Source organism: Geotrypetes seraphini, chromosome 11 (assembly GCF_902459505.1).
Source record: "Geotrypetes seraphini chromosome 11, aGeoSer1.1, whole genome shotgun sequence".
Classification (NCBI taxonomy): domain Eukaryota; kingdom Metazoa; phylum Chordata; class Amphibia; order Gymnophiona; family Dermophiidae; genus Geotrypetes; species Geotrypetes seraphini.
The window spans coordinates 74,134,760-74,153,640 of NC_047094.1; the positions used below are offsets into that span (position 1 = coordinate 74,134,760).

Genomic DNA, 18,881 nt, shown 5'->3' on the forward strand with positions numbered 1-18,881 from the left:
GTCCAGCCCGGCGCAGGAAGAAGGAGGATCTCTATCGCACCGCACCGCCCAGCCCAGCCCAGCCCAACGAGGGAGGATCTTCGGGCACTGGCACTGGCACATCCTGTGCATTGGTGCTGGTGCCGGTACCCAATCGGGTAAGAGATGTTTTGCGGTGCTGGGGGGCATGTAGGATCGCGGGGGAGGGGGGGTGATGCGAGCAGGGGGGAGGATGCCGGTTCGCAGGGGGCATGCCGGATCGGATTGAAAAAAAAAAAGTTGTAAAATGCGCTCACATGTATAACGCGCACGGTTATGCACGGTTTGTAAAATTGTGTATAACGCGCGCGTTATATGCGTGAAAATACGGTATGTTGAGAGCGATGCGCATGAAAAGACTTTCGACATCTCCTTTAACGATCCCCTGAAGACGAGGATCGATGCATGTACCTTTGTCGTTTCGAAGCTTGAGATCAACGCGATGAATGCTTTGAAGAGGATCCGCGATGCTTCAAAAACAGGATCTTCGAGGAAGAACATCAATGAGAGGATCTGGAACATCGATTCAAAGAGCGATGACTGGAGGGTGAACATCATCAAGAAGAGAAGTGACAATGCCTTACAGGAGATGATCGATGCTTCACTGTACAGCTGATACTGGTACCTTTAGGCTTCAAAATGCTATGCTCAATCTGGGCTGGTATCATGGGAGTGGAATGTGCATCAGCAGCAGCTGAAACATACTACCAAACTCTGGAGTAACTCATCAAGTTGCTCCCGAGACCTATGAAGTGTTGTGAAGTGGATGGCCTCTTAGCTGGCTTCCCTGATGCCGGAATGTCTTTTGATGCTGATGTCAATGTTTTCGACATTGAAGGTTGCGAAGATCTGGCCATGTTCATGCCGAAGAACTATTCCTGACAGAAAAAAAGGTGCAAAGAAAGAAATTATTTGAAAGAGGTGTTACCGAAGAAGGCCACATAACCTTTGAAAGATCAACAACAAAAAAAATAACTACAGCTGAAGAAGCTGTCCCCACAGACGGAAGAGGATTTTGATGAAAAAGTTCTCTTTATTTTTCTTTTTTAAAGAAAACTCATCAGAAAGGTAAAACCAAAGAACCAAATCCATGAATACCTTCTCTCACACCAAGCAGCCATATGGGGTAAAGACCTAGATCAATTGCTTTCACCGACTACTTATGAGGAATTTAGGAAGCGCCTAAAAACACACCTATTCCTAAAATACCTAGACAACTGACCCACTCTTTTCTTTCTCCACAGTAAAGGCCCTCCCGACCTCTTACCCTTTCCCTCTCTCCCCTCATAGGACCGCATAGAAATTCACAGTTCAGTAATATATATATAAACTGTTATTATTATCATATTGCAATTTTCGCTGTATTTTTTTAAATGCGTGACCTTTTCCTAACAGGTCCTCTCGGAAATTTCTTAGCAAACTGTATATCTTATATTCCCGCTCAGCAAACTATATTTATATTTTTGCTTTCTTAAAATTTCTGCACTCTGTATTTCCTCTGATCATCTGCATATTGTAACTTGCTGAACGTCCAGCTCCCTTGATTGTAAACCGCCTAGAAGTCGCAAGATTGTGACGGTATAGAAGAATAAAGTTATTATTATTATTAAATTGAAAGAAAAATATATAATAGAAAATAAAAGATGCGAAGCGGAAAGGCAACAAAAACTGAATGGAGTTCAGTAAAAATTGAACTTCTTCGCTCCATGGAAAACAAAGAACTGAAGAGCATGAGCTAGCGTTGGGCGGGAAGGCACTTACGCAAGCGTGGTGTGGGCAGTCGCAAAGTTTTTGAAACTTAAAGTAACAGTTCATTTGTTAAACTGTCCATACCGGGCTCTGTGTATGATGTCACCCATATGTGAGAATATGCTGCCTGCTTATCCTAGGACAGGCGTGTCAAACTCTGGCCCAAGGGCAATAAACTGTGGCCCGCCAAACAATTAGCAATTTTCAATAATGCTGGCCCGCTGGAAGGCTTTAGCTGAAGTTTTGCGCGTCTCGCAGCCTCCACGCTATGCTCCTGCTGTGCGACGCTGTGTTCCAGCCTATGCTCTCTACTGACGCTGCCTGCACTCATCCAGCTGCCTATACCCTAGTCCTTCCGGCTGCCATTGACGTTCACATCCTCCCGGCTGCTTGCACCTTCCTGGTAAGACTTACAAGGTCTCACCATCTTATACTGTTCTCCTGGTTTTGCTCACTGTCTTCACTGTGACTTTATTATAAAGTGCCCTAATTAAAAAGGATAAAGTCAAGGCTGTTCTCATAGCTGTATGGATCAGAACTACTGTTGTTCTCTGTGCAGGTTTCTTTAATATCCTGGAGGATGGAAAATATGGCTGCTTTACCCCTTGCATAACTTTTTCTGGAAGAAGTCATATATTCTGAATCTTCCTCAGCACCCCGTGACTATCGCTAGACCTTTGTGCTCTCAGCATAGCAGCTTCCATTTGCTTCTGACTAGGCTAGGACCAGAATCCACTTTTCTGGAACTGCCTTCCACTGAGAGAGAAATGCACTCTAACTTCCTTCCCCTTCCCCCACTTTTACTGAAAATGAAAGTTTAATTATCATGTACGGGGAAGGAGGAAATGTAGCTGGGCATTAATTAGATACATTAGGCATGACAGTGGTAATGAAGGAGGGATATGCAAGGAGCTGTCACTTATAAATCACAAAGTATTATAAGTTTCTGTCTTTGTTACTCCATCTCCTTTCTCATTTTTTAAAAAAGATGCTGCCATTTACAGTTCCTGTAAATATTTTTTATTGTGATTTATTAACCGACTTTATGAAAAGATTCACCCAAGGTGGTGTACAGCAGGTATAATTCTACTACTGCTATTATTTGTCAAAGTTTTTAATTTTGGCCCATCACAGAACTGGTGTGGGGTTGGAGAGGTTGTAACCCTATACTTCTACTAAGACTAAGGGGTGCTTTTATTAAAGTGTGCACTTAGTGCGCGCTAAAATCGGTTAGCATACCTTAATAAAAGGACCCCTAAGTATCTTAATAAAATATTTGGCCCTTGACTTAGCCTATGTTTTAGATTTTGGCCCCTTATGTGATTGAGTTTGACACCCTTGTCCTAGGATGAGGTTTTTAAAATTGGGGCTGAAATCCAAGATGGCTGCTGCAGCTGCCAATGGCACCATAAAATGGCCCCGGGCAGAGAAAAACACTGCAAAAACATGGGGAAAGAGTTTTAAGAGGTGGGCAACTAGAAATATAGCCCCAGTAACCATCTAAACTACCCCCCCCCCCTTTTTTTTACAAAACTCTAGTATGATTTTTAGTGCCAGCCACGGCAGTAACAGCTCAGATGCTCATAGGAATTCTATGAACCGTCGGAGCTGTTACCGCTGCAGTAACATGCTACAATTTTGTAAAACGAGGGATAGGTTTTAGAGACACCCCCCACACACACACTCCAATAAGCTTCATAGAACAGAATGGCATTTACAATGCTGGAGATGCAGTGCCACAGCAGCTTAGTAGACAAGCTGGCAAGTGGTAGAAACTTACTGCCTCAAACAAAAAATATTTGCATGTATCTTCTGGCTGCTACTCAGACTGTGTGAGAGCTCGACACCCAAGACCCCACAGCTCCTCATTGTTCTTCGGGGGGAGGGGGGGGGAAGGGGAGGAAATCAAGCCGTCACCCGATCAAGCCCTCAGGACCGACACAGGATGCAAAATAGCCTGTATTCAAGCCCCAAGAACATAGAAACATACAAGATGACGGCAGATAAGGGTCATAGCCCATCAGGTCTGCCCACTCTACTGACCCACCCCCAAGTCTACTATCCTAGGGATCCCACTCCTGGTGACAGGTTCCTTTGGCTTAACCCTCTAAGGGATCCCATTTGCTCTTAAATTCTTGCACGCTGTTTGCCTCGATCACCTGAACCGGGAGCTCGTTCCAAGGATCAACCACTCTCTCGGTGAAGAAATATTTCCTGGTGTCGCCATGAAATTTCCTGCCCCTGAGTTTGAGCGGATGCCCTCTTGTGGCTGAGGGTCCTTTGAGAAAGAGAATCTCTTCTTCCATCTCGATACGGCCGGTAATATATTTAAACGTCTCGATCATGTCTCCTCTCTCCCTACGTTCCTCAAGTGAGTACAGCCGCAAATTTTTCAGCCTTTCCTATAAAAAGGGGACCAGACCCCGAGCTAGTTAGGTAGGTGCCCTGAGAAGCAATAGACCACTGTGTAAAGTGTATGTGGCTCCACCAAGGCACAGCTGCTGCAGGAAATGTGACAGACAGCTCCAGTATCAGAAAGCCTCTCATAATAGGAGAAAAAATCCAAAGATTAAAAAAGGAAAACCCAGAGCAGAGCAAAAATACATCCTTCCAACTCACATGTAGAAGGTAGAACTGGGGGAGCAGAGGGCAGAGCCAGAGGAGGAGGCAGAGTTGAAAGATGTAAATGATGCCTTCTACACAACTCATGAGTAGGGATAGATTACCCACTGGTCAAGACTCTTATGCCTTTTGCATCAAAATTTGAATTCATATGCTTTTGCTGACAGTATTCTACAAAGATGCGTGTGTAAATTTTTTAACACACAACAGAAAAAGGGGCCTGGCCATAACGAAGGCATGGGCAGGAAAGGAACATTTACTAAAGATGTGTGCATCGTTACAGAATCCAGAGGATCTACCCCTTATTTAGGTGTGGGGATTTACACCAGTATTCAGTTGGTGTAAATCCTCATGGCCAGACTTGAGTATAGTTCCCGGCACCAAGTCCTATTCCATAAATGGCATTCAACTGGAAGCACCATTTATAAAATAGTGATCAGCACTCATCTTTTTTCAGTACCCAAACGTTTGGCACCATTTACTGAATCTAGTCCAAAATATATATATATATATATATATATATATATATATATATATATATATATATATCTAATATAATAAAACGCTAGGCCGCGCATGCGCACTTCCTATGTGTGTGCCGGTTTTCCGTGAGCTGTAGCGACACATAGGAAGTGCGCATGCGCGGCTTACGCTCTGTCCTGCTCCCTGTTGAAAGACGCAGCGTCTCCCTTACACTAACTTTGCCGTCGCCGCCTCTCCGCTCTCTCTTCCTCCCCCCCCCCAGGTGGATGGCTAGCGGCTTACGCGCATGCGCTGGCTTGGCGCACCAGAGGGCAAGATGAAGGGGGTGCGGAGCAGCGCTGGCGGCAACAGTGTCCAGTAGGGAACACGTCCACGAGTCCCCCCTCCCGCATCAACTGCTGCTGCTCCTGTTTGAAGCGGCCTGCTGAGGTTTGCAGCCGGCTGTAGCAAACCTCGCAGGCCGCTCTCCACATGGAGCACGTTCCCTCTGATGCGATTGCGTCAGAGGGAACATGCTACCATATGGAGAGCGGCCTGCGAGGTTCACTACAGCCGTTCGTGAACCTAAGCAGGCCGCTTTGAACAGGAGCGGCAGCGGCGGAAGCAACCATGGGTAGATGGAGGGAGGGGAAGCGAAAAAGAAGGGCTATGAGCAGGCAGGAAAGAGGGCTGCTTTGGGGGGAGGGGTGTGCTGGGCCAGACAGCAATCGGGGGGAGGAACAGATGGGGGGCCATGAAGCAGGCAGGCATTGCACAACAGGGGGAAAGGGGGCTGCTTTGGGGGGAAGAGTTGTGCTGGGGGCAGACAGCAATCGGGGGGAGGGAGGAACAGAAGGGGGGCCACGAAGCAGGCAGGCATTGCACAACAGGGGATGAGGTGAAAGGGGGCTGCTTTGGCAAGCAGGGGGGACCAGGGAGACAGACAGAAAGAAAGACGCACAGACAGGGGACCTGGGAGAGACACAGACACAAAGAATGACAGACAGACAGCATCCAGGGAGAGAGACAAATAAAAAAACAACACACCATACATACAGACATCTACTCTAGCACCCGTTAATGTAACGGGCTTAAAGACTAGTATATATATAAAATCGGATGGATGGATGCTCCCAGCATAACTCTGAAATGCATGGACAGATTTCAACCAAACTTGGTACACATATGACTTACATCTGGGGAAAAATACTGTGGAGGTGGGAAATGGGGTGACATGTGGGTGGGGAGGGGAAGGGGATAACATCAAAAATGACAGATATTAGTGTCTAATCCATAATCACATGGAGAGATATCAATCAAACTTGGTATACATATTACTTACTATCTGGGGGAAAAATACTATGGGGATGGGAAGGGGGTAACATGTAAAAATTATGGAAAATGACAGATTTTAGTTTCCACCCCATAGTGTTTTTGGGCTCATTGAGATGAATACTCAGCATAACTCAGAAACACATGGAGATATTTCAACCAAACTTTGTACACATATGACTTACTATCTGGGGACAAATACTGTGGGGGAGGAGAAGGGGGTGACATAAAAAATGACAGATATTAGTGTCTAATCCATAAACGCATGGAGAGATTTCAACCAAACTTGGTATACATATTACTTACTATCTGGGGAAAAAAACTGTGGGGGTGACGTAAATATTATCGAAAACGACAGATATTAATGTCTAACCCATAGTTTTTGGCCTCGCTGAGATGAATATTAACACTCCTGATGCTGTTTTAAATCCAAGTTCAGCCCCATAGAGAGGGACATTCCTGTGGGACATGTGGGTAGTGGGACATTTTGGGATAAATAAATATCCAGGCAACACCGGGTAATCAGCTAGTATCTTATAAAATTACAAGAATATGTGCAGTGGACCACAAGAAGCAATAATCTCTTCGAATCATAATTGTTAGTCTTCCTTCTACTCTGTGTACCCTGCCACCTCCCAGGCTGCATTCAATCCAATCTAACCCACAAAGAACTTTAGGTAAGTGACGTTTCTCCCCCCTCCCCCCTCCCCCCTCCCCCCACACAGGTTATCATACCTGTCATGACAGTCTGAAAGTACTCAGTGCAGACATTCATAGGCGGAGCACACTGGATTATGGTTGTATTCGCAGAAGAGCATCCGTCGTCATCTTCCTCTAAGCAGCTGTAGCACTCAATACTCCCAGCCACTGAAATGAAAAGAGATTTATACTTTATAACCTGCAGTAACTGAAAGCTCAGCTCCAGATATTATCTCCTTCCAGACATTTGGTGCAAATATTCATCCAATGAAGTTTACAGGACACATTTTTGCAAATATTTAGATTCTGACCAAGTGTTCATGAAGTGTAAAATTCATGGCTGACTTCTCCTTGACCCCCACTTCCGCCAGCATCTCTCTCACCCCTGTCCCCTCCCCCTGCCCCAGTCAGCACCTTTCTCACCTTTGTCCCCCCCAGCCAACATCACCTACCCTTTCTCCACTCTATCCTTCCTAAGCATTTCACTCTCCCCGCTATCCTCTCCAGCCGCATGTCTCACTCTCTCCCCAATCCAGCATCTCTCCTTCAACTCTTCCTCAAGCCAGCATTGCTTATTTTTCTTACTCCCCACAGTCAGGATATCTTACACTCGGTCTCTTCTCTGCCCCAAATGGCATCTACTCCAAATAGAGGTTCTGGTCTTGTATGTGCCCTTCTTCCTAAGGATCCCCCTGTGTAGCTCAGAAAGGCCAATTCCAATACACAACCTGCCATGGGCTCTGCAGGCTTCCCTCTACCGTGGTCCCGTCTGTGAAGAGAAAGTGACATGATCAAAGGTAGGAACGCAGTAGAGGGAAGCCTTACAGGATGCACGAAGATATTGCCAACAGCGATTCAGGCCGCAGATAGAGAGAGGGTGTGCCGATGCCAAATTCTGTACAGAAGAGAGGTAATTCCGTGTGCCTGGGGAATTCTGCACAAATTTTACATTGATCAGTTGTACAGAATTCCGCTAGGAGTACCATATCTATTGGAAGATTAGGTTCTTACCTTTGGTAATCTTCTTTCTGTACGGATTCTGTACAAATGATGTTTAATTCTAACCCACGAACCGGGTCTTGCAGAAGTTACACTCATAGCTTTCAGCACTTCCCACATAGCAGTGGAGAACAATGCCCCCTTTAGTTTAGTCCCAAAGCAATGGAACATCACTGGAATAAAGCACACACAGAAGAAAGGGTACAGGGAAATTCCTCACCAACAGCAAACAGTTCTGTTCTGCTCTGCAACTCATAAAAGAATTAGCAAGAAACATAGCAGCAAGAAGAAAAAGTAGCAAGAAACATAGCAGCAATAAGAACCAAACTGCCGTGTACAACCAGCACTAACAGTAAAGGAACAAGAGGCTAACTAATGACAATCTTATACATGGCCTTCTGGCTGGCAGAAAAAGAACTTCAAGCTCGGAAATGAGAAATATCCAAGGCAAGCGATACAAAGTAGACAGAGGGCGGGGTGTACAGAATCCTTAGAAGATTAACAGAAAAAAAGATTATCAAAGGTAAGAACCTAATCTTCCATTCTGTTGTATCTACTACGGATTCTGTACAAATGGTGATATACCAGAGCAATGGCATTGTCTAGAGTGATACAGAACTGCCTGCCTGCAAAATTGAGGCCCCAAAGTGGAGTCCTCTTATGCTGCCACATTACTGTAAAACTGGGTAAAGGTATGAAGAGACAACCACATCATCACCCTACAAATTTCAGCTGGAGGGACCACCCGAGACTCAGCCTATAAAGCCAGGATACTCCTGGTAGAGTGTGCCTTGAGAGAGATCAGCGGCTGTTTTCCACAGGCAATGTATGATGACAGAATGGCCAGGCAAATCCATCTGGCAATAGAAGCCTTGGATGCTGGCTTACTATGCCTGGATTGAGTCAGCACAAACAGATGATCAGAACGAAAGACGTTATCCTGCCGTTGTATCGGGCGATGGTGTACTGCGTCCAATATTGGTCGCCATACCTTAAGAAGGATATGGCGTTACTCGAGAAGGTTCAGAGGAGAGCGACACGTCTGATAAAAGGGATGGAAAACCTTTCATAGGCTGAGAGATTGGAGAAACTGGGTCTCTTTTCCCTGGAGAAGAGGAGACTTAGAGGGGATATGACAGAGACTTACAAGATCATGAAGGGCATAGAGAGAGTAGAGAGGGACAGATTCTTCAAACTTTCAAAAAATAAAAGAACAAGAGGGCATTTGGAAAAGTTGAAAGGGGACAGATTCAAAACAAATCCTAGGAAGTTCTTCTTTACCCAACGTATGGTGGACACCTGGAATGCGCTTCCAGAGGAAGTAAAAAGGGTTTAAGAAAGGAGTGGACAATTTCCTGCTGGAAAAGGGGATAGAAGGGTATAGATCATTGGTTCCCAAACCTGTCCTGGGGGACCCCCAGCCAGTCAGGTTTTCAAGATATCCCTAATGAATATGCATGAGAGAGATTTGCATATAATGGAAGTGACAGGTATGCAAATCTCTCTCATACATATTCATTAGGGATATCTTGAAAACCTGACTGGCTGGGGGTCCCACAGGACAGGTTTGGGAACCACTAGTATAGATAGAGATTACTGCACAGGTACTGGACCTGTTGGGCCGCCGCGTGAACGGGCTGCTGGGCACGATGGACCTCAGGTCTGACCCAGCGGAGGCATTGCTTATGTTCTTATGAAAATCATTGGTTGTTTCTAAGTAGTGAAATAAGACTTCACAGATCCAGTTTCCGCAATTTCTTATCCTGCTTACTCAACCTCGGGAGACATAAAGCAGGCAAACAAACCTCCTGATCGACATGGAAATCAGAAACAACCTTCAGAAGGAAAGAAGGAACAGCACGGACAGTTACACCTGTCTCCGTGTTCCTGAGAAAGGGATCTCTACAAGAACGCGCTTGTAACTCTGAAATGCGTCTTGCCGAGACAATGCAAATAATAGAGCAGAATCTAAAGTAAATTTTGACCTTAGATACATCAATTCAAAATCACATCATGCGAGGTTTAACATACACTCAAAATTGTGTAATTAAGCCAAAGACTGAAGTCCCTATAGCTAGACCCACCATCCGGTCATTGTGTATGAATCTTTTATAAATTACTGAAAACTGAAGTGAATTTATAAATTCATACCCATATAAGCTGAAGAAAGAATTATTGTTTTTGAACTTAGCTCATGGGGTGTTGAAGGTCCCGGTGCGGACCACATTTCGTAACCTTTCTCAAGGAACCCACAGAGAAAGTGCTTGAAAAAAGCATTTAAATTGAAGATGGTAGTCTGATTTCAACAACTTATAATCTTGTCATATGAATGGTCTCACAGGGAAGGTGATAAGTGCTTCTCCTGACTCTGTGACGTTTTCCAGGGATTCTCCATGGGAACTGATCTCTGACTGAGAAGGCCACAATAAACAGGGAGCTCGAGTCCTTTGACCTGCTAAACACGAACTAGATTTGCATACCACAATGGCGAGGCCAGTCCAGGACTACTAAAATCACGAGACCTGGATGAGATGTGATCCACCCCACCATGGGCCAAGGTGGGAACATGTAAATAAGTTCCTGGCTTTGACCAGGGCTGAATTACCGCTTCTAGGTACAGCTCTTCAACTGAAGAAGCACTTGACTTTTGAGTTCTTGGCAGAAGCCATCAAGTCCTTTGCTGATCTGCCCCAGCAACACACAATGAGCTGGAACATTCTTTGAGAACATTTCCCCGGGTCTAGGTCTTGAATGTTTTCCACTCCGGCCATGTGCGCAGCAGAGAGAACCTGAAGGTGTATCTTTGCCCACCAGAAGAGTATCTGAGCTTTCAGATGTGATGGAGCACTTCTGGTGGCCCCCCCCCTATTGGTTCACATATGCCACTGCTATTGCATTATCAGAAAACACTCTTACAGCCTTTCCCTCCAGGGCCTTTTCCAGAGAGCACAATGCTATGCTGATGGCCCAGAGCTCTAGACAGTCCACTGGCCCTGGATGGAGCAGTCCCTGCAATGGGCTCCCCAACTGAAAAGGATGGCATCGGTCTTAGGAGTCATCCAATCCGCAATCCAGAGAGGAACGTCCTTACTTCTTGAATTTCCCGTCCAAGGGAGATGCATCTGAAGAGAATGACACTGAAGTGACAACCGAGACAGGTGAGACTCTTGGAGTGACTTCATTTGTGCCTGGCCCAGGGAACAACCTCTAGTGAGACTACCATGGAGCCCAACACCTGTAGGTAGTGTCAGGCTGTGGGGGTTGGAAGTGCCCAACAGGTCCAAGATTTGTTTCCAGAGCTTCCGTCTGCGTGGCTTGGGAAGAAAAATACAGCCCTGTGCCATGTAGAATAGAATGCCCAGATATTCCATTCTCTGAGTGGGCTCTTGAAGTTGACAATCCAGTCTATCCACTGCAGGAGAGTCACAGCCATCCGCACCATTTGCTCGAATTCCAGCAGGGATGGGGCTCTGATGAGCCAATCGTCCAGACAAGGGTGTACTTGGACTCCCATTCTGCAGAGGTAAGCAGCCACTACTATGATTACTTTAGTGAAGGTGCTGGGAGCCGTCATGAATCCAAAGGGAAGGACTGCAAATTGGAAATGCTGCTGGAGAACATGAAACCTCAGATACTTCCTGTGTCCCGAGAAGATGGGAATATGAAGATAGGCCTTTGTCAAATCCAGAGATACCAGGAATTCTCTGGGAATCACCGCTGAAACAACCAATCAGGCTGTTTCCATGTGGAAACGGGGAATCTTCAGAAACGCAATGACTAACTTGAGATACAGTACTGGCCTCCAGTCTTTTGTGCCAATGCTGGGCACTATGAAGAATAAGGAATATCTGCCTGAGCCTGATTTGGCATTGGGTATCCGTTCTATGGCTGGAATGTCTATGGGCTGCTGAAGCGCGATTCAGACTCTGGCCTCCTTTTCCGACCTCCCAGACAGACAGTCCAAAAATATATTTGGAGGGGGATGCACAATGTCCAGCATCCGTTAGTCCGAAGATATCAGGTCCCATTCCCTCCCAAACACCGACATCCACCCTCCTATGTACAGATAAAGATAAAAGGGGCATGGAATCTCTCTACCAGGAATCTCTCTACCAACCCAGTCAATCTGGGCCTGAGTAATCGTTAGTATTAGGAACCATATTAATGAGCTCGAGAGAAGACTTTCCCTGGAAAAGCTTGACACGCCCTCTGAGGAGCAAGGCTCGGGTTCATCTCCACATGAGCCGGACAAATTCCAGGGAGAAGCCTTGCCCAGGATGGACCACTGGCTAGGCTTTCTGGGGACCCACAGGATCCACACACCAGCGCTTCATGCTCTCACCAGTTTAGGTTACTGGGCAGGATTTTCTCCCCATCTCCTGGACACAGGACATTTCTCTGTTCCTGGAAGAAGTGAAAGGGGCTAAGCTCGAAGCTCCTGCCCCCTCCTCACAAGTATCATATTATGCAGTACATGGACGCTTCTCCGCCAGCAATCCAGCACAACCAACACATGGATTCATGTTAGCACAAGTAGAGGAGTCTATTTCTATTGATTTTTGTAAAAAAATCAAAAGGGTTTTGAGGCAGGAATAAGGTTTAGAAAAAAAAAAAAGATCATTTAAAATCCAAGATGACTGCTGCCAGAAACCCCCCTCCCCCCCACCAAAAATGGCCTGCAGAGGCTTAATGAAAACCTTAAAAATAGGGGTTATAGAGGTGGGAAACCTGAATCCTACCCTTGAAAACACTCCAAAAACAACTTTTTCAGACCCCCCCCCCCTCCCCAATTACCCATAGGAAATAATGGGGCTGTACCCACAGTTCTATGCAGTGCCTGCCTGTCTGCTCTTTTCCTGTGGATGAAGTGAAGGGAAAGGATTTTCTGCCTCAGGAACTTCTCCAATGTCTAATCCACAAGATCTTTGGGCTGCCTGTCGTATGGCCCCCAACCGAAACCTCCACCCCAATGGAACCTCATAGCACGATAGAGGCAGGAAATATACAATTGGCACCCAGATACCCTGAGGGTTCTTACTTAGGGCATCCTCAGCCTACATTTAAGCCTCCGATAGAATCAGAAGGCAAAGGGGGGTCACGTGATGAGTCTGGCTTGATAGGACGTGAATTTTTGAGCTCTCTGACCTCGGGTCTCCTAAACTCTGCTTAACTCTCTTTAAAATACTGTCTGGCTGTCTTTGCTCCCACTGGACCTCTTGCTAAGGTTGTGGGCGCGAAGGGGGTATCCTGCGAGCTAGCTGGCACCCGGCATGCCGGTAAGATTGGCGAAGACACCTAAGCACAAGTCGGCCTTGCCTGGGGCTAAGATGGCGGCGTCCCCGACTCCCCTTTTGGCACCGGCACAGTGGGGTGAATGGGCTCAAGAAATCTCGCGCATGGTAACGGCGGCCCTGGAAAATCGTCTGCATAAACTGCAGTCTGCTGTGGAGGGCATTAATGAGAGATTCAAGTCCCACACTACTCGCATTGCAGCGGTAGAACAGCGCATTTCAGATGGGGAAGATGCAGCGCTACAAGATCGCAATAGCGTGCTCGCCCTGCAGGCTCAGGTGGCCACACTGACCAGCCGACTGGATGATCAGGAAAACCGCCAGCGGCGAAACAACTTACGTGTGGTGGGTCTTCCGGAGCTCCGGGCAGATCAAGATCTGTACAACTTCTTCCAAGTCTGGCTCCCGACGCGGCTGGGTCTGGAGCCACTAGCGGCTGGCTTCCTTTGCGAAAGAGCGCATTGCATGGGGCAACGCTCGGGGGATAACAACCGTCCTCAAGCAGCGATCGCGAGATACCTTAACTGGAGGGAGAAAGAGCTAATCCTCCAAGCTTATCGGAAGGCAGGTCGGCTGGAATATGAAGGGAGGAAGCTGTTGTTGTTTAATGATTACTCTCTCCACGTGGCTTCCCTCCGCAGAGAAATGGCGCCCCTGTGCACAGCGTTCCACCGGCGAGGAGTGTGCTTTGCGCTCGTCTATCCGGCATCCATTCGTATTTGGCGGGAGGGGAAGCCCCATACATTCCCGGATCGAGCGACTGCCCAGCGCTATTTGGACTTCTTGCCTGCGAGTATCAACAGTGGAGCCCCTGCAGCGAACCTGGCCGTTTGATCTAATCGGCTGTGGCAGTCTGCTTTCAGCTTTTTGTCTCTGTGGCCTTTTCTTCGTGAGTACTGTTGAACACCGGAGGATGGGATTTCTGAGCCCCACAGAGTTGTGCTGTCTGGTTTATGCTGACATGAGAAGAGGTGAACTGCGCGACCAGGGATCTGAGGGGCCTGGTGTATTGGCTGTGCCCTTCCTCTGCTGTTGGTCCTGAGGGCTGGACCGGTTTCCATTCTTCCCTATTGTTGTTGTTGACTTTTCAGCCTGGACTGCCTGTGAGCTGTTTTTCATTCAGCGGTGGTTGACTTTCTTTGTTGTATATTTGACAATTTTACTCGCTCTGGGGGACTCTGGGTCTATGAGAGCTCAGTAGGGGACTCTAGGTTGCTCCAGTTTTTGGGAGCGACGTCATTGGGTTTTTTTTTTCTTTTTTTTGTAAGGGGTTGGGCTTTTGGGGGTGCCTCTGGGGATGGTTTACTCTGGGGGAGGGGGTGGGGTTGTTCTCAGTTCTTTCCTACTGTATTGGGGGAATTGGGGATGACTCTGGGGAAGCTTTTCTCAGGGGGGAGGGATGCGATTGGAGGGGGGAGGTTGGGGTGGAGGGGGTAGGGGGTGGATGTTGTGTTTGCTTGTGGGTTTGTGTGACAGTTGTCTGTATGGGTTAATGAGAGGGCTGCGTGTGTGGGAGTGCAGCATTACCGGGGGTGGATGCACCTGATTCATTGTTCTGTGTTCCTTCTTAGAGTGTTCAGGTTCCAATATTCCTGGATGGGAGGCCTAGTTGGGTGGCTGCCCGTCTTTTGTATTTCACTGTCTCCTGTTATTACATCTGGGGAATTTTTTCCTAATGACTAAGTTGACTATCACTACCCTAAATGTGGATGGGATTCACTCTCCTATTAAGAGAAAAAAAATTTTGACCTGGTTCCGAAGGAGGGGTACTGATATAGCCTTTGTGCAAGAAACCCATCTTTCTATTGCGGAACACCTCAAGCTGCGGAGAGATTGGGTGGGCGAGGTCTACTCGTCTTCCTTTGGTACCCAGAAACGAGGGGTTGCCATCCTTATTCATAAACAATTGCCCTTCCATACTCATAAAGTTCTCCAAGATCAGGATGGCCGATATGTTATAGTCTTGGGGGAATTATGGAGGCATAAGTGGTTATTGTGTAATCTGTATGCTCCTAATGTGTATAATCATAAATTTTTTTCAGCTTTGTTGCCAAGATAGCCATGTATCCTGATTACCAACCGTTGGTGAGAGGGGACTTCAACATCACAGTAGATTCTGCCCTGGACTGTAGTCCGGCAAAGATGGGGGCAAGGGACCACGGAGCCAAGGGGGTAAATTTTCTGCTTAGTCAGTTGCAGTTGTTGGACATTTGGAGGATTTTGCATCCCACGAACGCACTTATACGTTTTATTCCCACCCCCACAATGTATATGCTAGGTTGGATTATCTGCTGGTCTCGCCCTCTCTGCTCCCCAGGGTATCTGGGATCGCTATCAAGGAGGTTCCTTTGTCGGACTATGCGCCTGTTGTCATGGAGCTTCAGTTTACGCCAGAGTCCGAGGAGTGCCACTGGAAATTTCCGTGTTACCTCTATAGAGATCTTGACTTTCATAAATATCTTCGGGAACAGTGGTTGGAGTATAGTTCTCATAATAACACTGATGATGTTCATCCAGTGACCTATTGGGAGGCATCCAAGGCAGTTCTGCGGGGGTTCATTATTGCTTATCTATCTCGCAAGCGGAAGTCCCTGGATGCGGAGTTACTGACTCTATCGGGGGAGCTTCGACAGTTGAGGGCATGCCACTGTACTTCTCTTTCGGCAGATGATAAACTTCGCTTGCTGACCGTCTGGCGGCAGATAGATATAATCTTGATGCAGCGGGCTTCTCGCGATATCTATTTTCAACGGTATAAATTGTATGCCTGGGGGGGGGGTAAGACTGGGAGATTGTTGGCCAATTTGGTCCGGCCTCCGAAGGGTACTTGTTTCATACAGGAACGGCAGATTCAACAGCAATTCGTTCATTTTTATGAATCTCTGTATGCTAACCAACCGTTCTTGGACGCTGATAGGGATGCTTTCTTTCAGGGGATCATGCTCCCTAGGTTGACAAAAGCCCAGTTGGAGTGTTTGAATGTCCCTATTAGTTCCAAAGAGGTACAGCTTGGCATTAAGAAGCTTAAGTTAACTAAGGCACCTGGCCCAGATGGGTTTGGATCTGAGTACTACAAGATTCTGTCGGATCAGATCTCTCCTGCTTTGGCGGGGGCGTTTAATGCGCTCTCTGAGAATCGGGGTTTGGGGACTCCTAATATGGCCCATGTTGTGCTGTTGCCTAAGCCTGGCAAGGACCAGGCCCAGGTGGGTTCTTATTGCCTATTTCCCTCTTTAATCAGGATGCTAAACTTTTTGCCGTGATCTTGGCGCATAGATTGAATGCTTTTTTGCCGCTTTTGATCCATGAGGACCAGGCAGGCTTTGTGCCGGGCCGATATGCGTCGATGAATCTGGTCAGGGCTTTGATGACCCTTCATTCCAGGCGTGGTTTGGAGGGCGAATCGGCTATTGTAGGCCTGGACATGGAGAAGGCATTTGATAGTATCTCTTGGCAATATCTCTTCTGAGTTCTGCGTCAGTTTGGCATAGAGGGTTCTATTCATCATTGGATCAATAGCTTATATATAGAGCCGCAGGCCAGACTTTTAGTCAATGGTCAGTTTACTGCACCATTTGCTTTGGGCTGCCCGTTGTTCCTGTTACTTTTTGTGTTAGCTATTGAGCCACTGGCTGCTAGGATTCGAGGTGATCCAAATATTCAGGGCATTCGCATTGGGGGCAAAGAGAGTCGCATTAATCTTTTTGCCGATGATATTCTCCTTTATCTGGACCAACCCCGACGGGATCTGGGGCGGGTCTTCGCTTTGGTCTGTTCCTTTGGAGATCTTTCCGGTCTGCGCGTTAACTGTGATAAATCTGAACTTCTTCCATTACGGTCCACTAAGTTGGAGTCTTGGCATGCGAGTCTTGAGATTCCACCGGTGAAGGGGCCGGACCTCAAGCTTCTGTACCGATATAATGTGACACGTCATTTGGAGACGATTCAGCACCTGTGTGATAAATGGAGAGATCTTCCGCTGGGTGTTTGGGGTCGTGTGGCTTTGACTAAGATGGTACTTCTCCCCAAAATTTTGTAACCGTTGCAGGCGGTGCCGCTTTGAGTTACCGTATTTTCGCGGATATAACGCGCACCATTGTAAAACGCGCACAGGGGTATAGCGCGCAGAAATCACGATGATATGTACAAAAACTTTTCTATACCGCGCTCAGGCATATAACGCGCATGCTGCCCGACTCTCCTCTGGCCACCCCGACTCTCCTTTCGCTCTCCCCGACTCTCCTCTGGCCACCCCGACTCTCCTTTCGCCCTCCCCGACTCTCATCTGGTTGCCCCGACTCACCCTGACTTTCGGTGCACTGCCCCGACTCTCCTCTGGTTGCCCCGACTCACCCTGACTTTCGGTGCACTGCCCCGACTCTCCTCTGGTTGCCCCGACTCACCGTTCACCCGCCCTGACTTTCGGTGCACTGCCCCGCCTCTCCGTGCCTGTCCCCCTTGAAGTCCTGTCCCCCCTTGAAGGTCTGCCTGTCCCCCCTTGAAGGTCTGCCTGTCCCCCCTTGAAGTCCTGTCCCCCTTGAAGGTCTGCCTGTCCCCCTTGAAGATCTGCCTGTCCCCCCTTGAAGTCCTGTCCCCATCCTGAAAGCCTGATGCCCCCCCTCGACGTCCGATTCTTCTCCCCCCTCGGCAGGACCACTCGCACCCCCACCCCGAAGGACCGCCGACTCCCCGACAATATTGGGCCAGAAGGGAGCCCAAATCCTCCTGGCCACGGCGACCCCCTAACCCCACCCCGCACTACATTACGGGCAGGAGGGATCCCAGGCCCTCCTGCCCTCGACGCAAACCCCCCTCCCCCCCAGCCGACCCGCGACCCCCCTGGCCGACCCCCACGATCCCCCCACCCCCCTTCCCCGTACCTTTGGAAGTTGGCCGGACAGACGGGAGCCAAACCCGCCTGTCCGGCAGGCAGCCAACGAAGGAATGAGGCCAGATTGGCCCATCCGTCCTAAAGCTCCGCCTACTGGTGGGGCCTAAGGCGCGTGGGCCAATCAGAATAGGCCCTGGAGCCTTAGGTCCCACCTGGGGGCGCGGCCTGAGACACATGGTCGGGTTTGGCCCATGTGCCTCAGGCCGCGCCCCCAGGTGGGACCTAAGGCTCCAGGGCCTATTCTGATTGGCCCACGCGCCTTAGGCCCCACCAGTAGGCGGAGCTTTAGGACGGATGGGCCAATCCGGCCTCATTCCTTCGTTGGCTGCCTGCCTGACAGGCGGGTCTGGCTCCCGTCTGTCCGGCCAACTTCCAAAGGTACGGGGAAGGGGGGTGGGGGGGTCGTGGGGGTCGGCCAGGGGGGTCGCGGGTCGGCTGGGGGGGCGGTCGGAGGTTCTTGGGGGGGGGGGCGGTCGTTGGAGGGAGGGGGGTTTGCGTCGAGGGCAGGAGGGCCTGGGATCCCTCCTGCCCGTAATGTAGTGCGGGGTGGGGTTAGGGGGTCGCCGTGGCCAGGAGGGTTTGGGCTCCCTTCTGGCCCAACTACACAAAGTACGGGGAAGGCGGGTGGGGGTGTCGTGGGGGTCGGCCAGGGGGGTCGCGGGTCGGCTGGGGGACGGGCGGAGGTTCTTGGGGGGGGGCGGTCGTTGGGGGGAGGGGGTTTGCGTCGAGGGCAGGAGGGCCTGGGATCCCTCCTGCCCGTAATGTAGTGCGGGGTGGGGTTAGGGGGTCGCCGTGGCCAGGAGGGTTTGGGCTCCCTC

The 18,881-nt window shown here is 48.7% G+C and overlaps 1 protein-coding gene across 9 annotated transcripts in view; it reads right to left on the bottom strand.

The window, feature by feature from the left end:
- Window positions 1–18,881, bottom strand: part of LOC117345822 (ly6/PLAUR domain-containing protein 3-like) — a 92,046-nt gene that overhangs the window by 38,681 nt on the left and 34,484 nt on the right. For all 9 annotated transcript variants that reach the window (XM_033915006.1, XM_033915001.1, XM_033915004.1 and 6 more), the window contains one exon: window positions 6,919–7,050. In XM_033915006.1, coding sequence (XP_033770897.1) covers window positions 6,919–7,050 — 132 coding nt within the window. The remainder of the gene's footprint in view (window positions 1–6,918; window positions 7,051–18,881) is intronic.